Below are 26133 nucleotides of genomic sequence, written 5' to 3' on the forward strand. Positions count from 1 at the left end.
TTTAATTTAAATTTGATTTATTTATTTTTTGACTGGTGCTACATAAGCTAGTTCCTTGCATCATTTTGCCAATACTAATACATGTTCTGTTCTTTAAATTTTTATTTGTATAGTACCTCAATTTAACTTTCTGTAAATGGTTTTTCTTTGTACAGTTCCATGAACTTTGTAATAAATACTTTGGTTCTTAACTGCTATGTACAAACAAAACTAGAGACAGTGAATGAACTGTTCATTAGCTGTAGGATAGCTTCATCATTAAAAACTAATCTGAATTGGATAGAAATTTAATATGAAAAGGCACATTATGATGAATATATATATATATATATATATACACCACAGAAACAAACAGAAAAGCTTAAATTTAATGTCCTTCTGATTGCTTCTTGTCATCTGCTTTAAAGTGGGTTGAGTCACCTTTGAACACGTCTTATCTAGCGCTCTGTCATTCGCCAGGCAGAGTAACTCTTTGTTTCTATCCAGGTTTTCCATAGTTGTACTCCTCCTTTTGTTCTCTCTATTAGGAATAGAATTGGCAATATATCCTGAGTCATCCTGCATACATGTCCAGACACTTGCAACTATTTTTTCTTTGTAACTTTGATAATGGATTTTGTGTAGTTCATTTCTCTTCTTATTGTGTCATCAGTTTTCTTCTCCATCCAGTTGGTTCTCTTTATTGTTCTGAGACAATTTTATCTCAAAGGCTAGAATTTTTTCTTATTTTTTAAATTATCCATCATTCTGATCCATATAGTGCAGAAGGACAATGCAACCAATCTGTAGTGTTTTAGTTTCAGTTGTTGTTGTTGTTGTTGTTTGCTTATCCTTCCAGATTTTACTTTTCCCATAGCCAGGCAACCATTTTCAATTCTTCCTTTGACTGACTTCATGTAATCTGTATTTTCTGCTGTTAGAATTCCTATGTAAAAAAAGCTGCATACTTATTCAGTTGTTTGGTTAGTGATCATTAGATAGATATTTTTCTGGTTTTTACTTACTTTCTTGGTCTTGAAAGTTCAGGTTAGGGCTTTTTCCTGGTCAGTCAGATTTTCTTTTTTTTATTGTCTGCATATTTTATGTGGTTTATGTTGGTTCCATTGATTGTTATTTAGTGCAGATTCTCTATTCCTTTTATAATTTCCTAATATTTCCTAGGAAGATGTTGAAAAGATAACTATTATCTGCTAAGGTGGTTATTAAATGAATTCTGTTCACACAGAGTCAAAGTCCTGTTTGTAGTATGAAGTAGCAATACAAGTCTGTTTCTTTCCCAGGCTTATCTGCCAACCTTAGGAGCTTGAAGATTATGTCATTTGTTCCCCTTCTGAAGCCATATGTTCTTTTTCTGATTTTTTTTTTCCTTTAACCTATTTTGTAGGATTCCAAAAAAATATTTTGTAAACATGGTTGAGAAGGCAACCAGGTCTGTAGTTTGAGCACAGTTGTTTCTCTCCTGTCTTATAAATGGGAATAAGGATTCCTCTTCTCCATTCATTTCATATATCATTTTTCTCCAGGATGAGGTTGAAAAATTAATGTGAAAATTTCACCAGATACTTCATCCTTCATTTGGTGTATTACCATATGGTTTCCTCCAAAATGATTTTGAGAAGTTATGAGCTGATTCCAAATTTCATCCAGATCTTCAACTGCTCACAGAAGATATGGGTAAAATGTGCTGTCCATGCATCTTTTATCTTCTCTATATTCCCTGTTACATTACCTGAGTAATCCTTCATGGTTGTTGCAATAATGGGGTAAAGGTTCTAGAGATTTCTTTGATAGTTTGTATATTTCTAGCGTTGTAGCATAGTAAGCTTCACTGCATTCATCTGCCTCTTGTCCAGCCAGTTGATTTAACCTTAAAAGATATTTCTTGGCTAAAGCCTTAGATTATGAAGGAATTTACTTGTGCATGGGTTAATGCACACACATCATTTCTACTACAAAGGTAGTTTTAATGCATTGTTTATCTCATTGTGAATACCTTCACAGCGAGTTTCCATGGTATTGCACTACCTTGAATAAGTAACACTTCAAACCTATGGAGAAGATTGTTACTTACTCTCTGCAGATATCACCACCCAGTGGTGATATCTGCAGAGAGTAAGTAACGCCAGGTGGCACCATTTCAGGGCCTTTTGGTCCCTCTTTGGTGTGCAGGTAGGTACCCCGTTGTTGCAATAGTGACAATCCAGTTATGAAGTATCTCTCCAATATGAGAGATGCCTGATGGTGTTAATGGTTTAATCTAAGAGACATTTCTTGGCTAAAGTCTTAGAGTATGAAAGAGTTTACTTATGCTTCTCCATAGGTTAAGCATTACTTATTCGAGGTAGTGCAATACCATGGCAACTCATTGTGAAAGTATTCACAATTGAGATATAATTAAACGATGCATTAAAACTACCTTGGCAGTAGAAATGATGTGTGTGCATTAACCCATGCATAAATAAACTTCATGATTTAACCTTGATTTAATTTTCTGTCTGGTAGGTTTTTGAGTTGTATTCTCTCTCCAGTTTTCTGCTGAGCTCATTTCATTTTGGTTTTCTTCTTTTTTTCCCCTAAATTTTCCATTCATTTTTTTTTTTCTCCCTTTTCTGAACCCTAACACTTTTTTGGCATTTCCTAATTTTTTCACTTTGAACTAGAGGGGTCTCACCAACTGTGTCAGGGTGGAGTTGTCTTTCCTGCATTTATCTCTTGTAGATTTCTGTCCTGAGTTTTTTCCCATATCAGTTACATTTGAGCCTCGTAAGGCTCTTGAACTCTTTCAGTTTGATCTTAAAAGAGAATAATTCATGGTCTAAGTCCATGTCTACTTCTTTTTTTTTTATGGTTTTGACTTTGATGATAGAGAATCTCCGGCCCCTTCTAACCTCGAGATGTCTAAGTGTATTTTTGTTGGGATTTGTGATAGAATAACATCTGAATAGTTATCAGATTGTTTATACAGAAATTGATTATATTCTTCAGTTTCGTTCCTCTCTCCTATCTGTGGAGAATCTTTTTATATTTGCATTGAATTCCCTCATTATTATTAGGTCTCTGTTCAGTGTGTCTAATTCTTCTTTTAGTTTTTTTGGATGATGATTGCTACCAGGTGGTCCAAATTGCAAGAACTGAATAAGAACCAATTGCTGTGTTTAACAAAAATACAGAATCTTGCAGCAGAAAAAAAAGACCAACATATTTTAAGTAGCAAAACATTGTTAATTATTTTAAAGCTCTATAAGCATGTACAATACACAAATGTGCAAATAATAAATGCAAATTGCTGTAATTTTTTCTTATTAAATTTTTCCTTCCCTTTTGTAGAGTGCATTTAAAATTGATTAATCCAAAATGCCTTTAGTCCCACTTGTTTCAGATAACTGTTATTCACTGTATTTTAAATTTTTCATCAGTTTCTAATAATAGTGAGCCCTAGATCCTTCTGTTTACCATAGTCATTGATGAACTTGTCATTTTTTCACTGTTTGACATCTCATCTTAGAGGATGTTGTTCTCACAAGCAAGCATGCAGTTTGGTTTTGGGGGGGCAAAAAACATTTTTTTCTTTAATTACAAGTGAATAATGTTTATTTAAATAATAAACAATGTTTATTATTTAAATAAACAATTTTATGTATTTGTAATATACGTATAATGTAATTATGTGTATATTTTTTTTCTTTTCTTTTTTTTAGTGTGGCGGTACTACTCATATCCTAAGACTTAGTTGGTCTCCTGATGGACAGTATTTAGTGTCTGCTCATGCAATGAACAACTCTGGCCCCACTGCTCAAATCATTGAAAGAGATGGCTGGAAAACAAATAAAGATTTTGTAGGCCACAGGAAAGCCATTACTTGTGTGGTAAATAATAATTTATATTTATAATATGATTACATATTTGAATAATAATGGTTTTGCCAGACATTTGAAAATGCCTTGAATTCATTCCGTTCACTGCCTGGACAAACTTGATGAAGGCTTTTTCACTGTTATTAGTATTACCAGTGAATTAGTATTATACTAATACAGGTGGGGGGCCTTGCTTAGTGTCATAAAAGAGTCTAGGAAAACAGTATAAGCCAAAACAGTATTAACTGAAATGGATTTTTCCCCAAATATTTCAGTTGCCTGTTATAAATTGGAGTTGTATTCACAGACAACTGAACAGCAACATTTTTGATCATATAAAGCTGAAAACCCCTTTAAAATGAAAAATGCCTAAAAAATGTATGTAGATATCAAAAACAAAGGTGGGGAGCCTTTTGCTATTGTAAACCATCTGAAATTTTAAAAATTAGTTGCAGGCTACTTGGCCACAGACCATTTAAATTCAAGAATTGTGATTATGATTTATTTGATTTCATTTTGATAAAATGCTTGGGTGTAAATAATACTGTATATTAGTTTGTTTTACATCAGTTAATATTTTAATAGTTAGACAAATTTAAGCTGTTGTAATAGCTAGACTTGCTTTTATGGAACTATAGCAAAAACTAAATTATTACCCCCCCCCCCCCCCGACACACACACACACACACACACACACTTTATCAAAAAGGAAAGATTCAGGGCTGTGCATCTAAACTGGGTAGAAGTAAAACAACTTGGCAAGAGCAGCGAAGCCATAAACCACTAAAAAAAGCGTAAAATTTAAGTAAAGAAAAGCTGAGAAAAGAATGCTGAGAAAAGAACATTACTTGTTTATTTACAACACAGAACTACATAGAAGCCCCAGTTCTAGGATAGGAAACCAGAGCAGGAGAGCAAAGATCACCTCAGGAGTCCACTACACAAGAATCCTGGATTGAGGATAAAAATCCTGGCACAATTCTATTTGCTATTGGAATTAATCCCTCACTTATAAATTTAATTGCTGGCAGGCCTCTTGCCTGTTTGCACATCAGGTTTCTGAGAACATCAACAAGAGGAGTCTGTCAGCAGATTTTAATAGTTTAATCTCTTTGTATTTGCTTAATCTGGTTCAATTGTAACAATAATCCAAACTTAGAATTGTTTATTTGCAAATTGTAATTGTGATATTCATAATATTGGTAATTGCATTCAAATTTGTAACCCTTTCTATTTTTGTTTCTCCAACAGTACGTTCTGATGATGGGTATCGGTAAGATACCTGAAACATTACCTTAATTTTCTTAGTAGTTGAGGTGAAAACTTAATAAACTATATTATTAATTTAATGTGGTATAACAGTGGTATTATATTTATTAATAATCTTAATGGAAAACAACCACAACCTCCTTCCCTAACTATAAAAGTGTAATGTTATTTATTAATATCTAGTTCCAGTTTCCTGCCCCCAGAAGGCTATTTTGGTGAGGTGCCAGAAGCATTGAAATGGTTATCTGTGAGTGGTATCATGCACTAATATAGGTGCCTCATGTAGCCATGTGGGAAGGAGCAGCAGCAGTGCGTAGAACACGCTTCTTGATTAGATCGGGGTTTGAGCCCGTCACCACCAAATACGGAGGATGTGGAAAGGTCAGAGAATGATCACCACATATTCCGGAGCAATATGGCCTTAGTTGCTAATGCTCCTAAAAACCAAATAACAAACTAACAAATCATGCACTAATGAGTAGCTATGTGGTGTATGGAAGAAAAATTTTCAGTTATTGCACTGCCTGTTTGTTAAAACAAAACTTTGCAACTGTTGATGTTTTGCTTTACTACAACTACTGTTTTACTACTGTTTTAACCAGTATTAGGGAGTTATTGCACATGTATGGTATACAAAAGTTTTTCTTCCATTCACTCCTTGGCTGTTCACTTAGACTTGATACATTATTCACAGTTCACTGTGCATTGACTTTTAGATGCTCTTTCTTCTGTGAGAATCCAGTAAAACTTGAAACTGCTGTTGTTGATGTTACTGTGAGTTTTAAACAAATAATGGATTTGCCCTTTGATGATGCTCTGTGCATGTTATGAAAGGATATTAGCAATTTAGATTAACCCATGGATAAGTTTCTAATGTGAGTGTAACCATAAGGGTTAGTAGCCAAAAGTCATCTTCTGTCATTTAGAGGAACAGAGGTTGACTTTTTGTGGATCAAAATAGTCCCTAAGATGAAACTTGAATGCAGAGATATTTATATTTTACAAATTAAATAGTATTTATATATTTATTTTTTGTTAAAAGGTTGTTTAATGATTGATGAATGGAACACTCATTTGTTTGCTGGGTGCCTCACCAACCCTTGATAAATGGGGACGTAATAAAGCCCCCCCCCTTTTAATCAGTTCACCTGCATTGTTTTATTATTGTAGGAATATGCAGAGTCTCGAAAAAAATGTACATATATTTTCATCTTAAATACCTTAATTATGTATTTATAATTGAATATAATTATTTTTTGTCTTTGCTTAATACGCTTTGCTGATAAAAGATGTTATATTCTGTTGAAACAAAAGCAAAACAATACCCATAATACAAAGCATAAACAAAAAGCATCACAGTTTGATGTTTGAACAGTAAAAAGCAGTTGGAAATCTGAGAATGACTGAAATTCAGGCAGTGAATATGTGAATTTTCCGCAAAATCATCAAAGAACAACAATTTCAAGAATTCATGATAAATTTTGTGTGTGATACTGTGGGAGATTTGTGCAAGCAAAAATCTGGGAGACCTCACTCATCAATAGGATAATTCTGATATGGTATTGGAGCAATTTTCACAGTCTCCACAGAAATCTGTAAAGTGAGTTGCTTGAGAGACTGGAATAAGTTATGAATGTTAGAAGATGGTCCTGATCACCAAATTCAGTGAGTGGTTTTAAGTGAATATGGATGATGACGTAATATTTTTGCACATGATTGTTCCATTGTGGCACCATTTGTATTGGTCCCATAATAGTACACATGCTCATAAAGAGAAGCCATTGAATGAGTTTAACTGGGCCTTATAGTGTGTTGTCTCATCCAGGTATGCTTAATGTGTTCATTTTGTCTTTGATGTTAGAGTGAGATTTACTTGGATGAAGTGGTTTTATACGAACAGGTTGGATGACTCCACATTATCACTGTTATGTCAGAATTTATCTTGATAATCATTTCACAGGTTGGCAGGTAGGCCAACATGATGTATAGGAGTACTCTCCCCATTCTCTCGGCTACGGAGGCAAGGCCTCCGTAGCCGAGAGAATGGGGAGAGTACTCCTATTCCATTTCCCTCAGCATGAATTGTTGAGGAGGCTTCCATCCTGCAGTGGGTTGATAATGGCTGCACTTTACCTTTTTTACTCTCCCCATTCATCTAATTTAACTCCACTTGACCTTTACCTATTAGAATGTATGTAGTGTATGGTAGAAAACCATTTACAGTTAAGTTGAAATTAAACAAGCATATGAAACTATCCCAGCAGTTACATTGAAGAACATTTGTCATTCAGTTGTTCAACATTATGAACAGTGCCAGAAGAAAATGATGGGTAATTTGAACAACTGCATTAGTTTACCATGTGCCACAAACTATTTTTTCTGAACATATATAACAATAATAATAGTTTCTGAGGTTTTCAAGTAATTTTATTTCCTAAAATGTGAGCATATCTTTTTGAGACACTGTATTTTACAGCAGATGGATGTAATGCAACTTGTGCAGAAATGCTTAGAGACTGCTGCAGGTTCACCAAGATCAGTAAAGTGACTCCAGTCTGGGGATCTTCTGGTAGAGACCATGAAATCCCAGCATTCTGCAAAGTTATTAAACCTGACTACTTTCTGCATACATCCAATAAAAGTCACTCCCCATGCCACCCTAAATTCCTCAAAGGGAGTAATTGCAGAATGGGATTTATTAATCGTATCGGAGGAGGAAATAGTCAAAGAGCTACAAGAACAAAGAGTCATTCAAGCCAGGAGAATCATGACTCGTAAAGATGATGTTCTTGTTCCAACAAGGAGCATAATCCTCACTTTTAGCTTTCCCATCTTACCAACATCTGTCAAAGTAGGCTATCTCTATTGCCGTGTCTGACCTTACATCCCAAACCCAATCAGGTGCTACAAGTGCCAAAAATATGGACACTCCCAGACTGCACATACTGAGGCAGTATGTCCTAATTGCGGATCAAAGGAGCACAACCAGTCCAACTGCAATGCTACCCCTCCTCGTTGCCCAAATCGTAAAGGTAATCACCTGGCTTTCTCCAAAATATGTGAACTGTGGAAACAAGGGGAAAATATACAGAAATATAAAGTGGAGAACAAAGTCTCTTATTCAGAGGCGAGAAAAGAAATAATCAAAATGGAGCCAAAGCGTACATATGCCACAGCTGCTAAACAGGTCCAGTCAGTAAGTATTCAAACAGACGTTACAGTTCCTCCTAATACATCTATTGCCAATTGGGCATGATCCATGCTCACTTTTCCCAAACAGTGTCCTTCACAACAAAAAACTGTACAAGCCAGAAATTCTCCAATTTCCATTCCAGCTGATGCACCTTCAACAGTGAAACCAAAAGTTGCAGAAATCCCAATGGGGCAACCACAGATTTCACCTGAAATGGATATTGATCAACAGAATAATTCAGATGATGGAATTTTAGAACTTCACGCAACCGATGAGATCGACACGTCCTTTCTTTCCTAAGAAAGACAAAGTAAAAATAGAGAGGTATAAACAAGGTACAACCAAAAAGCAGTCAGAAACAAAAACAACCAACAAGAATGCATAATGGAAAGAATCCTTCAGTGGAATTGTAGAGGCTTACGTAATGCAAAAGATGACTTGCATGATCTCATCAGCCGCTATGAACCAGCAGGTATATCCCTATAAGAAACCTATTTAATCCACAAGTGTATCCTATCATTAAAAATTATACCATGTTCAAGAGAGATACAGTATCGACTCGCTGGCCCAGGCATGGCGGTTCTTGTTAGAAATAACACTCCATCCAAACATGTTACTCTTCAGACTCCTTTTGAGGTAGTGGCAGTGGGTGCAGAAATTGGCATGATTATTACAATAGCTCTATATATATATATTCCTCTAAATTCCTCATTCTCCTCAGATGATCTAGAAAATCTAATAGATCAGCTACCACCCTCCTTTCTATTTGCTCGGAGACTTCAATGCTCATCATTCACTGTGGGGATCTCCAACAATTGACAGAAGCGGTAAACTAACAGAAACTCTTCCTGATGTTTGTCAATTTATCCTTTTGAACACTGGTGAGCCTAGCTATATTCATTTTTCTATAGGATTCATGAGTGCAATAGACATTTCAATCTGCTCTCCCTCCATATGTACCAATACGGAGTGGTCTGTTCTTGAAAATCCACTAAATAGCGATCATCGCCAATTCTCTGCAAGCAGCAAACACGGGTAAACTCCCCTTTGCCGGGTTGATCCAGTTGGAAATTTTCTAGGGCTCACTGGAATGAATATACTTCAAATGTTCTGTTAGATAATGAAATAATCCAGTCCCAGCCCATAGATTATGTCACACAACATATAACTAATCAATTACAAGCTGCCAACTCTACAATACCAAAATCTTTGCCTGGGAAATGCAAACACAGTAATTACTGGTGGAATCCGGATTGTACAAATGCTAAACAGGAAAAAACAGGGCTTGGAATTTGTTTTGCAAATTCCCCACAACCAGTAACTTAATTAGTTTTAAAAGAATGAAAGCCAAGTTCTGCCAGATAAGAAGGTATGCTTAATGTGAAATTAGCTTTTCCTCTAGTATAAACAAGGACACAGATATCAGACTCATCTGGAAGAAAATACAAGTAATGGCAAATATGTGCAGTCCCTGGCTTCAATATTAAACTAGGAAGGGAAGGGGTTTATCCTCTCCAACAGAAATTGCACATGCCTTAGCCGAATCATATGCCAGTACATCAGCCGTATCCACCTACAGCCCAATCTTTCAGCAAATTAAAGAATCTTCAGATCAGCAAAATATCAATTTCTCTACTAGAGTTTCACACCCTTACAACCAGCCATTCACATTAACAGCACTTTTAGTGGTGCTCAATAAAACATCCAGTAATGCATCATGATAAGCCAACTAAACAACAGAGCAAAAAGGACATTGTTAAAATATTACAATCGAATATTTTTAGAAAATACTTATCCAAACTCCTGGCATCACTCAATTATAATAGCCTTCCCAAAGCCAGGAAAGGATCGCACCTTTCTGCATAACTACAAGCTGATTTCACTGACTGCTGTTTAGACAAAGTCCTGGAAAAAATGGTTCACAGGCAGTTAACGTGGTTCCTGGAAACTAACAACTTGCTAAATAGCAATCAGTACAAGTTTCGAAAGAACCGTTCCATGTTAGATGTAAAGATAAAAGCAGAAGTAAATATCCGAAATGCCTTCATAAGGGGACAACATCTGGTCATGATCAACCTCGATATTGAGAAAGCCTTTGATACCACCTGCCGATATGGCGTATTTCAAGATCTTCGTTCTTTTGGCTTGAGAGATCATTTACTCCACTTTATACAAAACTTCCTATGCCACAGAACATTTCAGGTTAGATACATGAACAATTTATACAAATCATTTGAACAAAAGGAGGGTGTACCGCAGGGATCCATCCTTAGTCTGACATTATTTGCAATAAGATTTACAAACATGACACGAGATGTACCGAATACAGTAGAATCATACATGTTCGCTGATGACCTCATTATTTCTTGTCAATCCTAAACCATGAACACCATTGAAAGACAACTTCAAATTTCCATCGCTAAAATAGAATCATGGGCATTATGGAATGGTTATTCCCTATCGGAAAAGAAATTTAGTGCAATTCATTTTTGTAAAAAACTCAAAACTCCGCCCGGATCCAGAAATATTTTTAAAAAAACGGCCTGATTTCTGTCACTAACAATTTTCCTCTGTTGGGGTTATATTTAGATAATAAACTCAATTTTGCTTCCCATATAGCTTACCTTCATACTGTAGTGTGAAGGTAAGCTATGTGTCTTAAAAAAACTGAACATCCTAAGAGCAGTCTCTGCTATGTCCTGGGGTGCTGACAGAAGCTCTCTCCTTCATCTCTATAGAGCTTTAATAAGATCATGCTTAGATTATGGATCACCTTTCTATGACTCCGCTAGGAAAAGTTCGCTATTATGTATGAACACCATACAGCATAGTGCCCTTATGATAGCTGTGGGAGCTTTCAGAATATCTCTGGTCCACAGCCTGTATATTGAGGCAAATGAACCCCCTCTGCATCTCAGGAGAAAATCCTTATTGTTTAATTATACAGCAAAGATTAAAAGTATTCCGTCCCACCCTAGCTGGCAGCACCTGTTTGAACCTCAACATGCCATACTATATCACAATAAACCTAATGAAAACTGCCCCACAGGGCTTTGACTGCAAGAGCTTATGCTCAGGTGGGACATCAACTTTCATAATATATTCCAAAACTTTAATATGCCCGACCCTCCCTGGACTGAATTCTCACCTCTCTGCGACAATTTCTTTTTAAGATGGGGAAAATTCTCCCTGGCAAACATCAACTTTCAGCAGCTACATAAATCACATTCCTTGGAAAATTCATAGAAAGTACAAATATATATTGATGGATCCAAAACAGATGCAGCCATAGGTGCTGCAGTGGTTTCTTTCACCTTCTAAGTAGCTGTGTCACTTCCTACTGAATGCAGTATCTATACCGCAGAATTATTTGCAATAAAACTAGCTCTAGATAACATAAACAACCACCATATCAAGCAATCTTTGATATATACCAACTCTCTAAGTACAATCACTGCAATTCAGTCTATCTTTTATTCCTCTAATCCCATTCTTAAAGAGATCCAATCCAAATTATTTTACTGTCAAACAGCCAACCAGAAGGTTACAGTCTGCTGGGTCCCTGGTCATGTTGGCATCTCAGGTAATGTACGTGCAAATGATTCTGCTAAACATCCCAACTCTGGATCCTCCAGTCAACTAAAAGTGCCCTACACCAACTACAAATCCATCATTAAAACAGCGTGCAGGAAACAATGGTCTCACCTTTGGAAACTCAAATCAATAATAAACTGCTGCAGATAAAAAAAGAGCCACAACTTTGGACATCTAGTTTCAGGAGAAGCAAGCAACAAGAAGCGATTCTGGCAAGGCTCTACATCGGTCATTCGCATCCAACTCGCCTGTATTTGCTTATGGGAGAGAACCCTCTTCGGTGTTTCTTTTGTTAGTTGCAGCTAACAATAAAACGCATTCAATAATAAGAAAATCAGGTTTTAGCTCGCTATCCAACTTACAGGAACCGTTAACCTTGTTACATGTTCTTGGCAATGAAGCAAATTTCGAGGAACTGTTTAATTATTTGAAACATATAAATCTGTATAATAGACTGTGATTGCAGTGACAAGCAAATCATGAACAGGCACAATATGGCCCAAGAGGCCTTTGTGCCAAAAAACCCAAATATAACAACAGTGTAATTCAAATATTTTATTCATCAGCTAAAAGTCATCAGTTTAGTTTAGAAAATTGAAAAATAATAATAGTCTGTCCTCGTATAGCACGATAGTTGTGTTCCTAGAAACTCTCGTGCAATATAAACAACAGGCCCTATGGGAAAAGTGGGGTTAGGTGCCGACCACCCAAGATTGAACACACATTTGGAACCAAAACATTACCAAACACAATAAATAATCGGGTAATTTTAATCGTTATAAAATACTTACGTATTTTATAACGATTAAAATACGTAATAAAAAATATAATATTTTTTATTATAATATAATAAATAATAAAAAATAAATATTTTTTATTATATTATAAAGTATTTTTAATATTTTTTAATACTAAAAAAGTATTTTTTACGAATAAAATACGTATTTTATTCGTAAAAAAATTATTATTTTAAATAAAATAGTCGTAATAAAATGCGTATTTTATAATACGTAAGTATAAATTATAATATGTAAGTCGTAATAAAATGCTTACGTATTTTATTACGACTATTACGTAATAAAATATTGCTAACGCTTTTGCTTCTATTGTAAGCAAACTTGTTTTTTGTTTGATTTTCTATCCAAACAGATGACAGCCGTTCCATCCCTTCCAATTCTTGTCTCTTAATCTAATGGATTTTAATTACACTTTGAGTTGTTCCCGCTATGAAAGTTGTTTTTATTTTCTCCGCATTCTTTGTAATTCTCGGCGTTGCCTCATTTAGGTCTGCAGCACATGCAATATCACACGGTCTTTCATTTCGCTCAAAGCGTTTCACAATTTCATATTTTTTTCTCTATCGACAGAGGCGGACTGGCCGGAGGCCGGTGTCATTTTGGCCATAAACCATAGTATGAGGCCACTATAAATTTTCCCGGGTAAGAATTTTTGAATTTTCGGTATTGCTTTTTTTTTTTTTTTCTCTGAATCTGCAGTGTCTTCACCAGGACGCTTCCTTTTCACACCTTTCAAGTATTTTACTAATTTTTAGGGAATAAAGCACAGTTACAAAATGAGGAGGCACGCTTGATACACATAAACAAAGCTGTGCGCGGGTAGCAACTGAATAAACAACACCGTAAAGGCCGAGATACACTATTAACACCCCACATTTTACTAAAGCACATTTCTGGGGGTTACTACCATAAAACAATAAAAATAATTTCCAGTTTTGTTTCTGCTAGTGGAATCTGTTATAAACTGGTAGTAAACTCCATCTAATTGCATTTGCGATTATACCGATATCTGGAATTGTGTTGGTTTTTACGTTATTATGGTGAAATGTGTTTCCCCTTCACTGATATAAAACACATAAATACATTTTCAGAATCTTCTTCATTCCTATTGTGTTGCGTTCTGTTGGGGTGATTCCGCGTTTGATTGCCATTTCTTGTAAACACAAAGGCGAATCGTGCATAAGCGAATTCGGTTCGTGTTATATAAGATAACGCTCCCCTATTTATAAATCGTGTATGATCGAATTCGTGTAATGTAAAAACGTGTTATACGAGGACCGACTGTACTTCAAGTGAATGTTCCTTTTATACATACTCCTCTCCTCTCCTACAGCAGTGTACCAAAATTCTATAATTAATAATAATTATACTCATTTGTATCTTTGTTATATTTAAATCCATGAACTATAAATTTTATTTCATATTGATTATTATTAAATTTTAGAGGTTCAATCCAAGTATTCTGTTTAAGCTGAGTAAAGAGAGTGAGAAGGTAAGATTTAAAAATATACTTTTTTTTAAACATATAAATTGATATTGATTAAAATTTGCTTAAATATTGGGAAGACAAATTATTTGATTGATTGTTATGTTTGGTGGATATAGTTAAATGTCTTATATTCTTTAAAAATGCACCTCTTACTTTGAAAGTTACTCTTTTACTTTAAAATAACAGAATTTAAAATTCCTATAAATTTTATGAATGATGCATTCATAAAATTTACAGGAAACATCTTTGTTTTAAGTTTTACTTGAAAAGCTTAAAATTTTACATATTTAATAGTGAGTTTATTAGGTACACTCACCTAATATTGAATAGCATCTCTCGCTCTCAGGACATTTTAGTCAGTGGTGCATGGATTCCAGAAGAATTCTTTGGGAATGCTGGCCCATGCAGATATGATCAGATTCTTGTTGCAAACATCTCGCCCCACAGTACTTGATCATGTTGTGAAGAATTGTGTGGAATTATGGTAGAGTAGCCCTCATGTTCCTGGAACCATTACTGAACAAGTTGTGATGCAAAAAAGCAAGCTTATGTAGCATCAGCAAAAAGAAAACCCCCCATTTCACACATCCAATCCCTCTAAACATTTGTCCAGTTCCTCCTTGAATTTATTTAAGCTATCAGCTCAGTGACGGATTATGCATTTGAGGGACCCAAGGTGCAAACAAAGTTTGAGGGGCACTTATAAAATTTTAAACTATTGAAATTTAAATGAATAAATATAAGGCATGAATTTTTCTTTAAACTTTTTATTTCTATAATAAGAAGAGAACAAAAATTATAAGTAAACATAAGTATTGAATAACTTATTGATTGATTAATAAAGCAAAAATATATAAAAAGTAATTATTAGCTGGCGAGTGATATACGATATGTGTGCACAGCTCTAACACTGGGATCACCGTGTCGTTTTTAATTTTCACATAAATAAAATCTTCATGTGAGTTAAAGCAAGCTTTAGAATGAAATAATAACAATTTTTTTTGTTGGTTTGGGGGCCGAGGCATACACCTGATATGCCTGTGTGATAATGCACTACTGTATAAACTACCATAATGACAGATGGAAGTTTGTTCCAGCAATCAGCTACCTGCTGGCTAAAGGCAAATTTCTGCCCATCTATTCTATAACTGTCTTTCCTCAATTTGAATTTATGCCCTCTCAGGTTCGTAATTCTGAACAAGAGGAAGAATCCCATCACAATTTAGCCTTCTTAAGCCATTCAAGGCCTCAAGCAGGCAATTCCACTAGCAGGCACCTCACAGGTGCCTGCTAGTGGAATCTGTTATAAATGGGTAGTAAATTCAATCTAATTGGATTGCGATAATACCGATAGCCGGAATTGTTGGTTTTTATGTTATTATGGTGAAAGGTGTTTTCCATTCACTGAAATCTTCAGTAATATAAAAACATAAATACATTTTCAGAATCTTCTCTTCATTCCTGCTGTGTTCTGTTGTTGAGGTTATTTCTGCGTTCGACTGCCTTTTCTTGGAGACACAAAGGCAAATCTTACATAAATGAATTTGTTTCGTGTTATACACGACACTGTTCCCATATTTATAAATTGTGCTTTATCGAATTCGTGTAGTGTAAACACGTGTTATACGAGGACTGACTGTACTTTGCATTTGTCAATGTTAAACTTCAGTTGCCACTTCTCAGTCCATATGCCCAAATTTTCTAGATCCTGTTGCAGTAGCAAACCGCTATTACTGTCATTAACAATCCTGCCAACCTTTGTATCATCTGAAAACTTAAACGTTAAGCCTCATTTCCTCATTCAATATTATTGATAAATATACAAAACAACAGTGGGCCCAACACCAAACTCTGGGGGACTCCACTAATGACATTAGTCCACGAAGAGCAGCGTCCATTGATTACCACTCTGTCTTCTCCCACTCATCCACCCTTTTGTCCATTGTAGCAACTTACCCTTAATACCATACTGCTCCAATTTATACAGTAGTCTTCCATGTGCAACAGTGTCAAAAGCTTTCCTGAAATCCAAGTATATGATATCAAAATTATTTTTTGCATCCTGTTCATTTGTAACCACATCATAGTATCCAATCAAATTTGTCAGACAAGACTTTCCCTTAACAAACCCATGCTGTGTCTGAATTATTACTGCAGTCTTGTCTAGATGATCCTGCAATGCATCTTTAACCAGTGACTCTGGCACATCCGTAGCCAGGTGGGCAGGAGCACACACTTCTTGTTTAGACTGGGGGTCAAGCCTGTGACCACCAAATACGGAGGATGCGGAACGGTCAAGGAATTACCACCGCATATCCGTGGAGCAATATGGCCTTAGTTGCTAATGCTCCTAAAAAACCAAATAATAACAACAACAACCAGTGACTCCCTATTGCATCTTTAACCAGTGACTCTGGCACATCCAAAACCAGGTGGACAGGAGCACACGCTTCTTGATTAGACTGGGGGTCAAGCCTGTGACCACCAAATACGGAGGATGCTGATCGGTCAAGGAATTACCACCGCATATCCCCGGAGCAATATGGTCTTAGTTGCTAATGCTCCTAAAAAACCAAATAACAACAACAACACCCACTGACTCCCCATTATTTTCCTTGGAACGGAAGTTAAACTAACTGGTCTGTAATTATTCGTGTTACCCTTAGATCCCCCTTTGTGAATTGGGGACACATTTGCACAACTCCAGTCCTTAAGGACTTCCCCTTGTCCAAGGATGCTCTCATAATTATGACTAAGGGTTTGCTCACTTTCTTTGCCACCTCCTTTAATATCACTGGATGGATCCCATCCACCTGAGGTGCCTTTCTTATATTTAACTTCAACAGTTTCTCCAACACTTTGCTCTCAGTTATTACAAAATCATTAAGCACCTTGCTACAATTTGATAACCTTCTGGCACTTTCAAACCTTAATAACTCCTCATGTGTGAATGTAAATGCAAAATACTCATTCAGATTATCAGCTATCCGAGCAGGATCATCAACATTTGAACCATCGATATCAAGTGGACCAATCTGATTCATCTCCTTCCTTCTAGAGTTTATATAACTAAAGAAGTCCTTGCTGTTTTTCTTAGCATCCTTTGCCAAAGATTTCTTGTAATCTGCCTTTGCTTGTCTAACCTTTTGTGACTTGATTACAGACTAGCTTATATCTATCACAGGCTTCTGTGTCACCTGATATTTATATGCATCCCATGCATTTTTCTTCTCTGCAATGAGTTTCATTAGTTCATCTGACATCCGTTTAGGCCTAAACCTTGAACAGTATTTCTTGTTTGTTATGAAAAGCCTAGTAGCTTCCATGATTACTTCCTCGAATGCTTCCCATTTAGAATTTGCTGTTGGTAACATCATCAGTTGGTCTTGCTGTATACAATTTAAAAACTGTCTGAGACCACTGTAGTCACCTTTACGGAAGCAAAAACCCTTCCCTTTACCCCTAATGGTAGTGATATCTTTAAGTAAATCCCACGTTAGTACACTGTGATCACTGCCACCCAGTGGTTCCTTTATCTGCAAATTCTTAATGCATGAATAATCACTGCTAATAACCAGATCAAGAGTATTACTCTCTCTGGTTGCCTCTGTAACGTGTTGCTGTAGAAAACGATCATCCAATAAATCCACAAAAGTCTTGGTAGTGTGCAAGTGACTAACACAAATCTCAGTCATTGTGGAAAGTTAAAATTCCTCATTATTAAACAATCTTATTTACTGGCCCACTATTTCTCTGTACAGTTTCGTTGTACTCATCAGAGTTGTTAGGCCTATAATACACTCCTCCTCTCATTTTGATGGCCAGTGCAATGTTGAGTCACCAAACTGACTCAACATTGCACTGGCCATATATGTCAACTGGATGCACATCCTTTGATTTTTGTGTTTCTTAACTAACAGCATAACCCCCTTCTCCCTTACTATCCTATCTATCCTTTCTGTACATGTTGTTCTCCCCAAATTCCAATTCTGCACTGCTTATGTCAGTGTGACATCATGTCTCTGATATCTGCCTTTGATGTCTTGACCAGCACTTCAAATTCATCAAATTTATTTATTGCGCTCCTAGCATTGGTGTACATGCAAGTATACACGCACTTATTCTTAGTTACCCTAACACAGCCCATGTATTATTTGTTCCGTGATGACTCCCACCAGTCCCTGAAAGCCTAGCATCCTGCCCCCACAATCTAATAGAAGCAGTGCAAGAATCACTTGCACCTCTGCCTGTGGCTGCTGTTAATCTTTTAGTCAGGAATCCCTGTCAAGCTAGCAGTTTTCCAACCCACCTAACACTGCCTCAATAGCATCAGCAAATATTCTTGCATCCCTTCTATTTAAGTGTATCCTATCCCTGTAGAAGCAGTCTCTCCTGTTAACAAGCACAGATCGTGCTGAGAAAATTTCTACCCCACAAGCCGTGCACAGTCTCTCCAGGGCCAAATTGATTGACAAGGCTCTCGTCATGTACTTTTCTATCATGTCTGGGTAGACTTGCAGATGTACTCTTAATGTCATTAGTGCCGTGTACAACATCACCCTTTTTGCCCTTAAAAAATGATATCTGCTCTTCAGTGTCATCAACTTTTGCCCCTGGCAGACACACCCTGGTCATATATTCCACCTATTCTTTTTACACAATATATTACTCGTCTCCCTGACAATGGAGTCACCACAATAACTATCTCCTGTGGGACCAGCGCGTTCTTCCTTGGAGATTGCTGTTGTGTAGCATGATGCACAAGAGGGAGAGCTGGCATTGAGTTGAGCAGCTGAGAGCTTGATGGGTACCCCACTTTAATACATTCGAGGGCACTACCCGATTCTTCAAACTCATAGGCGCCCATCGGAACGCTGAGTTGGCACCTAATTTCTTGACACTCTGCACCTAAAACACACAAAGACATCCTCCTTGGCTAGATCATGCCCTGTTCCAGAATGATCCGTAAGCGTTTCACAAGCTGCACATTTTTTAAGGCTGTGATGCGTTGGAGAACCACCACCCCTTGGTTCTCCCGCAAGCAACCACTGTGATACTTTGTGCTTGTTACTTTGCTGCTCTAGTGTGGGGCATGTTATCTGATTGAATACAATGAAAATTAATAAGATTAATTAATTATCAACACTACACTATATAATAGATTTCTAAATGCAGTGATAAAAATAACAAGCGTACTAGGTTTATAAAGCTTCTTATGAAATACGATATAATATGACAATCAAGTTAATAAAGTGGCAAAACTTATTTCTTGGAGATCGAATTTCACTGCATCCACTTTCAGTTACACTCAGTGGTCTCTTGTCAGTAGCATCATTCAAGTAGGGTGTGGCATTAAGGCTTTGCTCTGCTGATATCAGTGGATCTAACATGTGTCATGAAACACTCTCCACCTGTCACACTTCACCACCAGCCTGCAGATTTGATACCTGGTACAATGGGTCCATTAATTTGTGCTGCTGCTGCCATATCATAGTCCTGCCATCATAATGGAATAACTGAAACTGAAATTTGTTGGATCAGACAGTGTTTTTCTGGTCCTCAAATGTCTATTGTCAGGGTTTCTGTGTTCACTGTATTATCTAGTTTTTAGCTGACAAGCAGATTCTGGTTAGGGATCACTTATGTAGAGCATAGACTACACATGATCTTACACTATTGTACTGTACTGCCTTTAAACCATTTGTGGCCAGTCTGCCAGACTTCATGATTTTTTTTCACCCTCTTTGGCCTCTAACGTAAACAGGCTGTCTCCAGCCATAGGACTGCCATTGACTAGATGTTTTTTGCTGGACAGTTCTCGGCACACTGTTGTGCTTGAATACCCCATCAAGGCAGGTCAGCGATGTCCACAAGAAGAAAAGGCAAAATGTTTTGAAGATTATGCTTGCTGAATTTTAATCCTTTAGTTTGTGAAAAACAAAACATCATCCTTAGTGTGTGTCTGTTGATAAAATTTTGTATAAAAAGTGTTTTCCAATAAAATTTTATCCTAAAATGTTGTTATAATGGATCCATATCCTGAGACATCAAGAATGAAAAGGAACAGGGATGGACAATATGTTATGCAATCTGATACTGAAATAGATTTCTATTCAAAGTGCTGTGGATTCTGGACTTCACTCAGATGCTTATGTTACTTGGAGTGATGATTCTTCAATGGTGAAATCCCTTCCATTTACTAAAACGTAGTGCCTACTTGTTCTGGTACCCCAGAGAAGTAACCCAAGGCACACAGACAGGATCCTCGTAAATATAAGCAGCAGTGAATGTGTTAAAAGGCTATGTTGGGGGGGGGGTTAAGTTAAATTGTTCAAAAATCAGTCAGACTGGGTGAGTGACAATATTAATATGAGAAACTTGAAGTCTTTACTGTAAATTTCTTTTATTTGATTATTTTCTTTATTATTATATTTTATAGGTCCAACACTTTTGTTGCTGTGCAATAGGAAGTAGGGACAGATCACTCTCCATATGGGTGGGTAATATTAAGCAGCAGCCCCTAAATAACATCAGTATTACTTTACTGTTCTTCTAAAATATTTATTTTGGAATTTTAATAAATTTCTGTTTCTCAGGCCTTGTCTTAGGCAACTTTTTTTTCTTTTTTTTTTTTTTTTTCATTTCTCTTTCAGTTAACTTGTTTGAAGCGCCCCCTTGTAGTAATCCATGACCTTTTTTCAAACTCGGTATTGGATATTTCTTGGTAAGTTAAATTGTTCAAAATTACAAAATAATTTAAAAATTGTAAATAATGAGTCAAAGTAATATATACATTGTGATTCAGGAGGAATGGTAAATATTTTGGGAGGTTATAGTATTGATTATTCTGAGTAAAAAAGTTCATATAAACATGTCCAGTTCTCAATGGATATGGAGATACAGATGTTTGAATTAATTGCTGATTAATTCCATTAATACTGTTCAGCGATGAAGCTACTTTCACCCATGACAGTATCATCAACACCCATAACTCTCATAGATGGTCAGACGAAGATCCACATGTTACTGTAGAAACAAATTTTCAAGGTTGCTTCTCTGTAAATGTGTGGTGCAGTATCACAACAATCAGTTGATTAGGCCTGTTGTATTACAAAATCATCTTACAGGGCCCATTTACCTAGAATTTCTGCAAAACAAACTTCCACTACTATTGGAGGATGTTCCCTTGGCTACAAGGATTGGTATGTACTTTCAGCATGACAGAGCTCCTGCACATTATACACGTCTGGTGATACAATATCTAAATTGAACTTTCCCTGAACGATGGATTGGCTGCGATGGTCCCGTTCATTGGCCACCAAGGTCTCCAGACCTCACTCCATTAGATTTTTGTTTGTGTGGATGGATGAAAAGCGCCGTATACGAAGAAAAGGTGAATACAAGAGACAAATTGCTCGCTCGCATTTTAGATACTGCTGCCTTCATAAAGGAACGGCAAGATGACCTCAGAAGAACATGTCATATTACCACAGGAGTTGCAAAGTGCATTGAGGTTGGCTGTGGAATTTTCAAACATTTATTGTAAACTGTAAAAAATGTCAATTATTTGTGTTCAATAAATACAAAACGTCAATAAATACAAACAATAAGTCATTTATCATTCTTCAATACCTCTCATAATGGCTTTGTGCACTCCAGTTTCAAACAGCTGTATCTCCATATCCATTGAGAATTGGACACATATTTATATGAAATTTTTTAACTCAGAATAATCGATACTACAACCTCCAAAAATATATACTATTCCTCCTGAATCACCCTGTATATATAATCTTTCATTGCCATGAAACAAATATACAAGGGGTGTTCAATAAATTATCTACCTACTTATGAAAGAAATGAAATAGAGGCAAAAATCTTTTTTTTCATTTTTCAGTGTAACTTCCCTGAACTTCAATACACTTGTTCTGTTTTATTGGCAATGAGGAAATACCAGACAAATAAAATTCTTTGACCTGTCCATCAAAGAACGCAGAAACATCAGACTTCAGTTCATTATCATCAGCAAAGCGACATTCACATCACGTTTTTTTTTTTTTTTTTTTTTGTGTGTCAAAACAGAAATAGTCACTGGGGGCCCCGATCCGGACTCTAAGGTGGATGAGTAAGTTCTGTAAAGTCAGTCTCTCAAAGCAACAGCATGTGACCTGTGCACTGATGCGTTGTTCTGAAGAAGCAGCACACCCTTGGAAAGTTTTCCATGGCATTTTTCCTTTATGACATCCCTTAAGTTGTACAGTAGGGATGCATATGACTCCTCAATGACTGTCTGCTTGTGTTCCAAGTAGCGAATGTACAAAACTCCCTCAGCATCCCACAAAATGGTGGCCATAATCTTGCCAGTTGAAGGTTGTTTCTGAAATTTTTTGGGTGGGGGAGAAGCCTTGTGCTTCCATTGCATTAATTCTTGCTTGGTTCCAGGATCCTAGTGATGAACCCATGTTTCATCACACATAACAATTGTGGAGATGAAAGTTTCAGGATCCCTTCTATAAAGCTCTAAATTCTGCTCACAACACTGTACTCTTGAATTGCTTCTGCACAGGGGTTAGAAATCCAGGGACCCATCTTGCACTGCCTTAGTCATCCCATATGTCCATGGGGGATGGTTATAAGTGTTTCCTCAGATATGTCATATTCCCTAGAGATTTGAGACTTCTTTAAACGCCTGTCATTCAGTACAAGAGTTTCCACAGCTTGGAAAATTTCTGGAGTGGTCATTGTCACAGGCCGTTCTTAATGTGGATCATCTTCAATGAACTCTCTACCCCATTTGAATTGTTTTGATCAGAATTTCACCTGGTACTCTGAAGGTGCACTATTGCCACATCCACCATCCTTTTGTGAATGGCCTTTGGCCCATTTCCTTCTTTGGTGAGAAGCTTGATGAGTGAATGATGCACCAATTTCAGCAAATCCATAATTTGATACAGGTGTCTTCTTTCTTTCTGTTACAGCAGCACAACTTAAAAACATAGTTGGATAAAAATTAGTATGATTCAAGTTGATATGTAGGAACATGATAAATCATGAATTATTGAAATATTACTATAGGGAGAAGTACTCTAGGTAGATAATTTATTGAACACCCCCTCTTAAGTGTAGATTATAATACAAGAAGTCCTTGTGATTCGTTGCCTCCCGGTGTTCATTGAAACTTTTGGTTTCAGTTATTTAAATATTTTCAAGAATAATTTAAAAAGCTAAAAATATCTTTGATACTTTTTACTGTTATTAGTGAAATTAATATAATTAATATAAATTTTCTAATGAAGTCTACATGTTTGTAAAGTAAGAATTTGGCACAATTGTGAATGAAAAAAGACTAATGTTAGTCATGGATGGTTTGATTACTTTAAATGCAATTTCCTGTTACAAAGAACTTTACAAGAAGAAAATAAAGCTAATGAAAATCAGTTCTTTCTTTAGGAAAAATGAGACCACAGTATTTCAATCCTTGCAGAAGTAAACTGGTGACCTTTTACAGCTTACATTACATAAAGTTTATACTAAGGAGGAAAACAGTCAGTAACTCGAGAACACCAGTTATGTGGAAGAGAGGACAAGACATAAAGAATGATGGTGTTGAACTTCTAATTCTTTTTCTGTTTAGTGATATTTTTATGCTTTATGAAGTGTGATAAATGTGATCCTAAAGAACATCTGAACTTTTTACACACACACACACAATCCCCCCCCACACAAGAATGTCTTTTGTGCAATACGTATGGAGGTTGCCATCGTTGTACAACATAGTTCTAGGAACATAACTGCAGTGAACAGCAAGGACTTCTTGTATATCTGCTTTCACTTGACCTTATGATTACCTATAGTTGCAGTTTTTTTTTTTTTTTTTTTTTTTCCTTCAAGAAAAGATTCTAAAATCTGTCCATTCAATTTTTTTTAGTATATTTTGCAAAACACTGGATGCTGGTTGGATTATGAGATATGTGTATGTCTGGGTATGCATCCTACTAAAATTTCTGTATACAGTGTGATCAAATTTACCACACCCATCTTACATTGGGATGCTCAAATATCCTGATTGGGGTGGGGTAATATTATCCATAATACTGAAGTAAGCTGGTCACCATTCAATTTAATCTTTGCATGTTTATAACTTATTTGTTTATGTGCGATGTGGAATACATTTACTGTGAGAGGGCAGTGTATCCTGGCAAGGGTTCTTCTATTTTGATCTGCCACATTACTCCCATCCACAGTAAGTTGAAGTGCTGGTCCAATTCACTTGAAACTCTTCTGTTTAGAGTGATTGACACAAAATTTATTTACATTGCAAATCATGTAGTTGCACTGAAATCATCATCTTCTGGACTAGTATGATCTAATAAATTGGAACTACCTGTTGATCCAGAACCTGATTCACTAGGACAAATCTCCTTTTCTGAATCTGTTAACTGCCAGTTTTCATTATGAATATAATGAAAGTTGAAAGTAAATATTGTACCTACTCTCAGAAGAAAAGCTAAACAGGTTATTTTATTAATTATATTTGGTAGTCCCAAATATGTTCCAGACATCCCAACACCAGTCAAAGTAATCTTCACCTATGCATTCACATGAAAAGTGCATTGATATTATTGAATTGATGAAAGTACGGTAGCCAAATTATAGTTATAGAGAAAATGATCATTTTATGGGAAAATCACATAATGTGAATCAATTTTTGATTGATGCACTTACCTATATTGTATATGGGCAAGTCAGGCAAGTGACTAATATATCTGTAATGGAAATATAATGATATAAACCAGTATATGAAAAGAATTGATTCGTATATCATTCACTTCCTCACTTTATTCAGTAATATTTTGTTCACACAGGAATTGTTTCTACTCTTAAGTACTATATTTTGTCAGAACTAGGTTTCATTTGCATATTATATGAAAGGAACAACTTCAACAGACTCCTGAGTATTTTATGCTAACAAAATTAAAATTGTAACTGTTATCCCCTCTTGATGTTTCTGTTATGAAATTTATTCCAAAATAATCAAATTTGCACAGCCCAGGATGAAAGTGAGATCATATCCACTAAATGCTAAGAAATGCTTGAGCATATCAGGAATGGATGTATTGAGTATATAAGCCATAATTTTATTTATATTTAAATTTTTATTTCTGCATTAAAGTGAAAATGTTATATACGATTTTTTATTACTGGTTTCTAGGAGCCAGTCAGGCAACCAACTTATTGTGTGCTCTTGGGATGGTACTGTGGCCTACATAGACTTCACTGAAGAAGAAATTGGTAAACCTGTTTCAGTAGAAGAAAAGGTGCTTATTTTATACATCATAAATCACCTTTTTCTTATCTGTTAATTTTAGTGCAGGATAAAAATCTCTTACTGTTTAACTTTAAGATACTATAAGCTTTTCTGAAAAGCAGACTACTGTGACAAATGACTCAGTAAAATAACTATTGCTGTGAAAATTATAAAAACATTTCTGAAATATTGTATAGTAAAGTTGGAAGGTTGGACATTAATTTTTTTTTTTTAAATTTAAGGTTCATCAAAATCAGAACTTTTTTTTTTTATGCTGAACTATTCTGTTTTGATTAAGTTATATTAAATTTCATGCTTAAAAATAAATTGGCCATGGTGAGGCTAAAATATTAATAATATGAAGCTGCTGTTTTGAAAATACTGATACAGATAAATATAAATTTGTATTTGCTATATATCATTATATGTTCTCTCTCTCTCTCTCTCTCTCTCATATAGGAGTAATTACAAAGTAGGTTTACACCATCAAACATTTATAATGACTTTATTATGTCATTTGTTTTAAAGGAGAACAAATGACATTAAAGGAAGAAAAAATACATCAAGTTTACAGATGCTTGGCATTTGTACTGGAAAGTGATACAGACTTACACACTTTTGGAGCATAT

At 35.9% G+C, this 26133-nt stretch overlaps 1 protein-coding gene across 1 annotated transcript in view; it reads left to right on the forward strand.

Moving 5' to 3' along the window:
- Positions 1 to 26133, forward strand: part of LOC150088720 (protein HIRA-like) — a 375669-nt gene that overhangs the window by 141951 nt on the left and 207585 nt on the right. The window contains exons 9-13 of the mRNA XM_090369626.1: positions 3699 to 3866; positions 14152 to 14199; positions 20636 to 20692; positions 20850 to 20920; positions 25409 to 25514. Coding sequence (XP_090225752.1) covers positions 3699 to 3866; positions 14152 to 14199; positions 20636 to 20692; positions 20850 to 20920; positions 25409 to 25514 — 450 coding nt within the window. The remainder of the gene's footprint in view (positions 1 to 3698; positions 3867 to 14151; positions 14200 to 20635; positions 20693 to 20849; positions 20921 to 25408; positions 25515 to 26133) is intronic.

This window comes from Mastigoproctus giganteus, chromosome 3, assembly GCF_048544385.1.
Source record: "Mastigoproctus giganteus isolate SK-2022 chromosome 3, ASM4854438v1, whole genome shotgun sequence".
NCBI lineage: Eukaryota > Metazoa > Arthropoda > Arachnida > Uropygi > Thelyphonidae > Mastigoproctus > Mastigoproctus giganteus.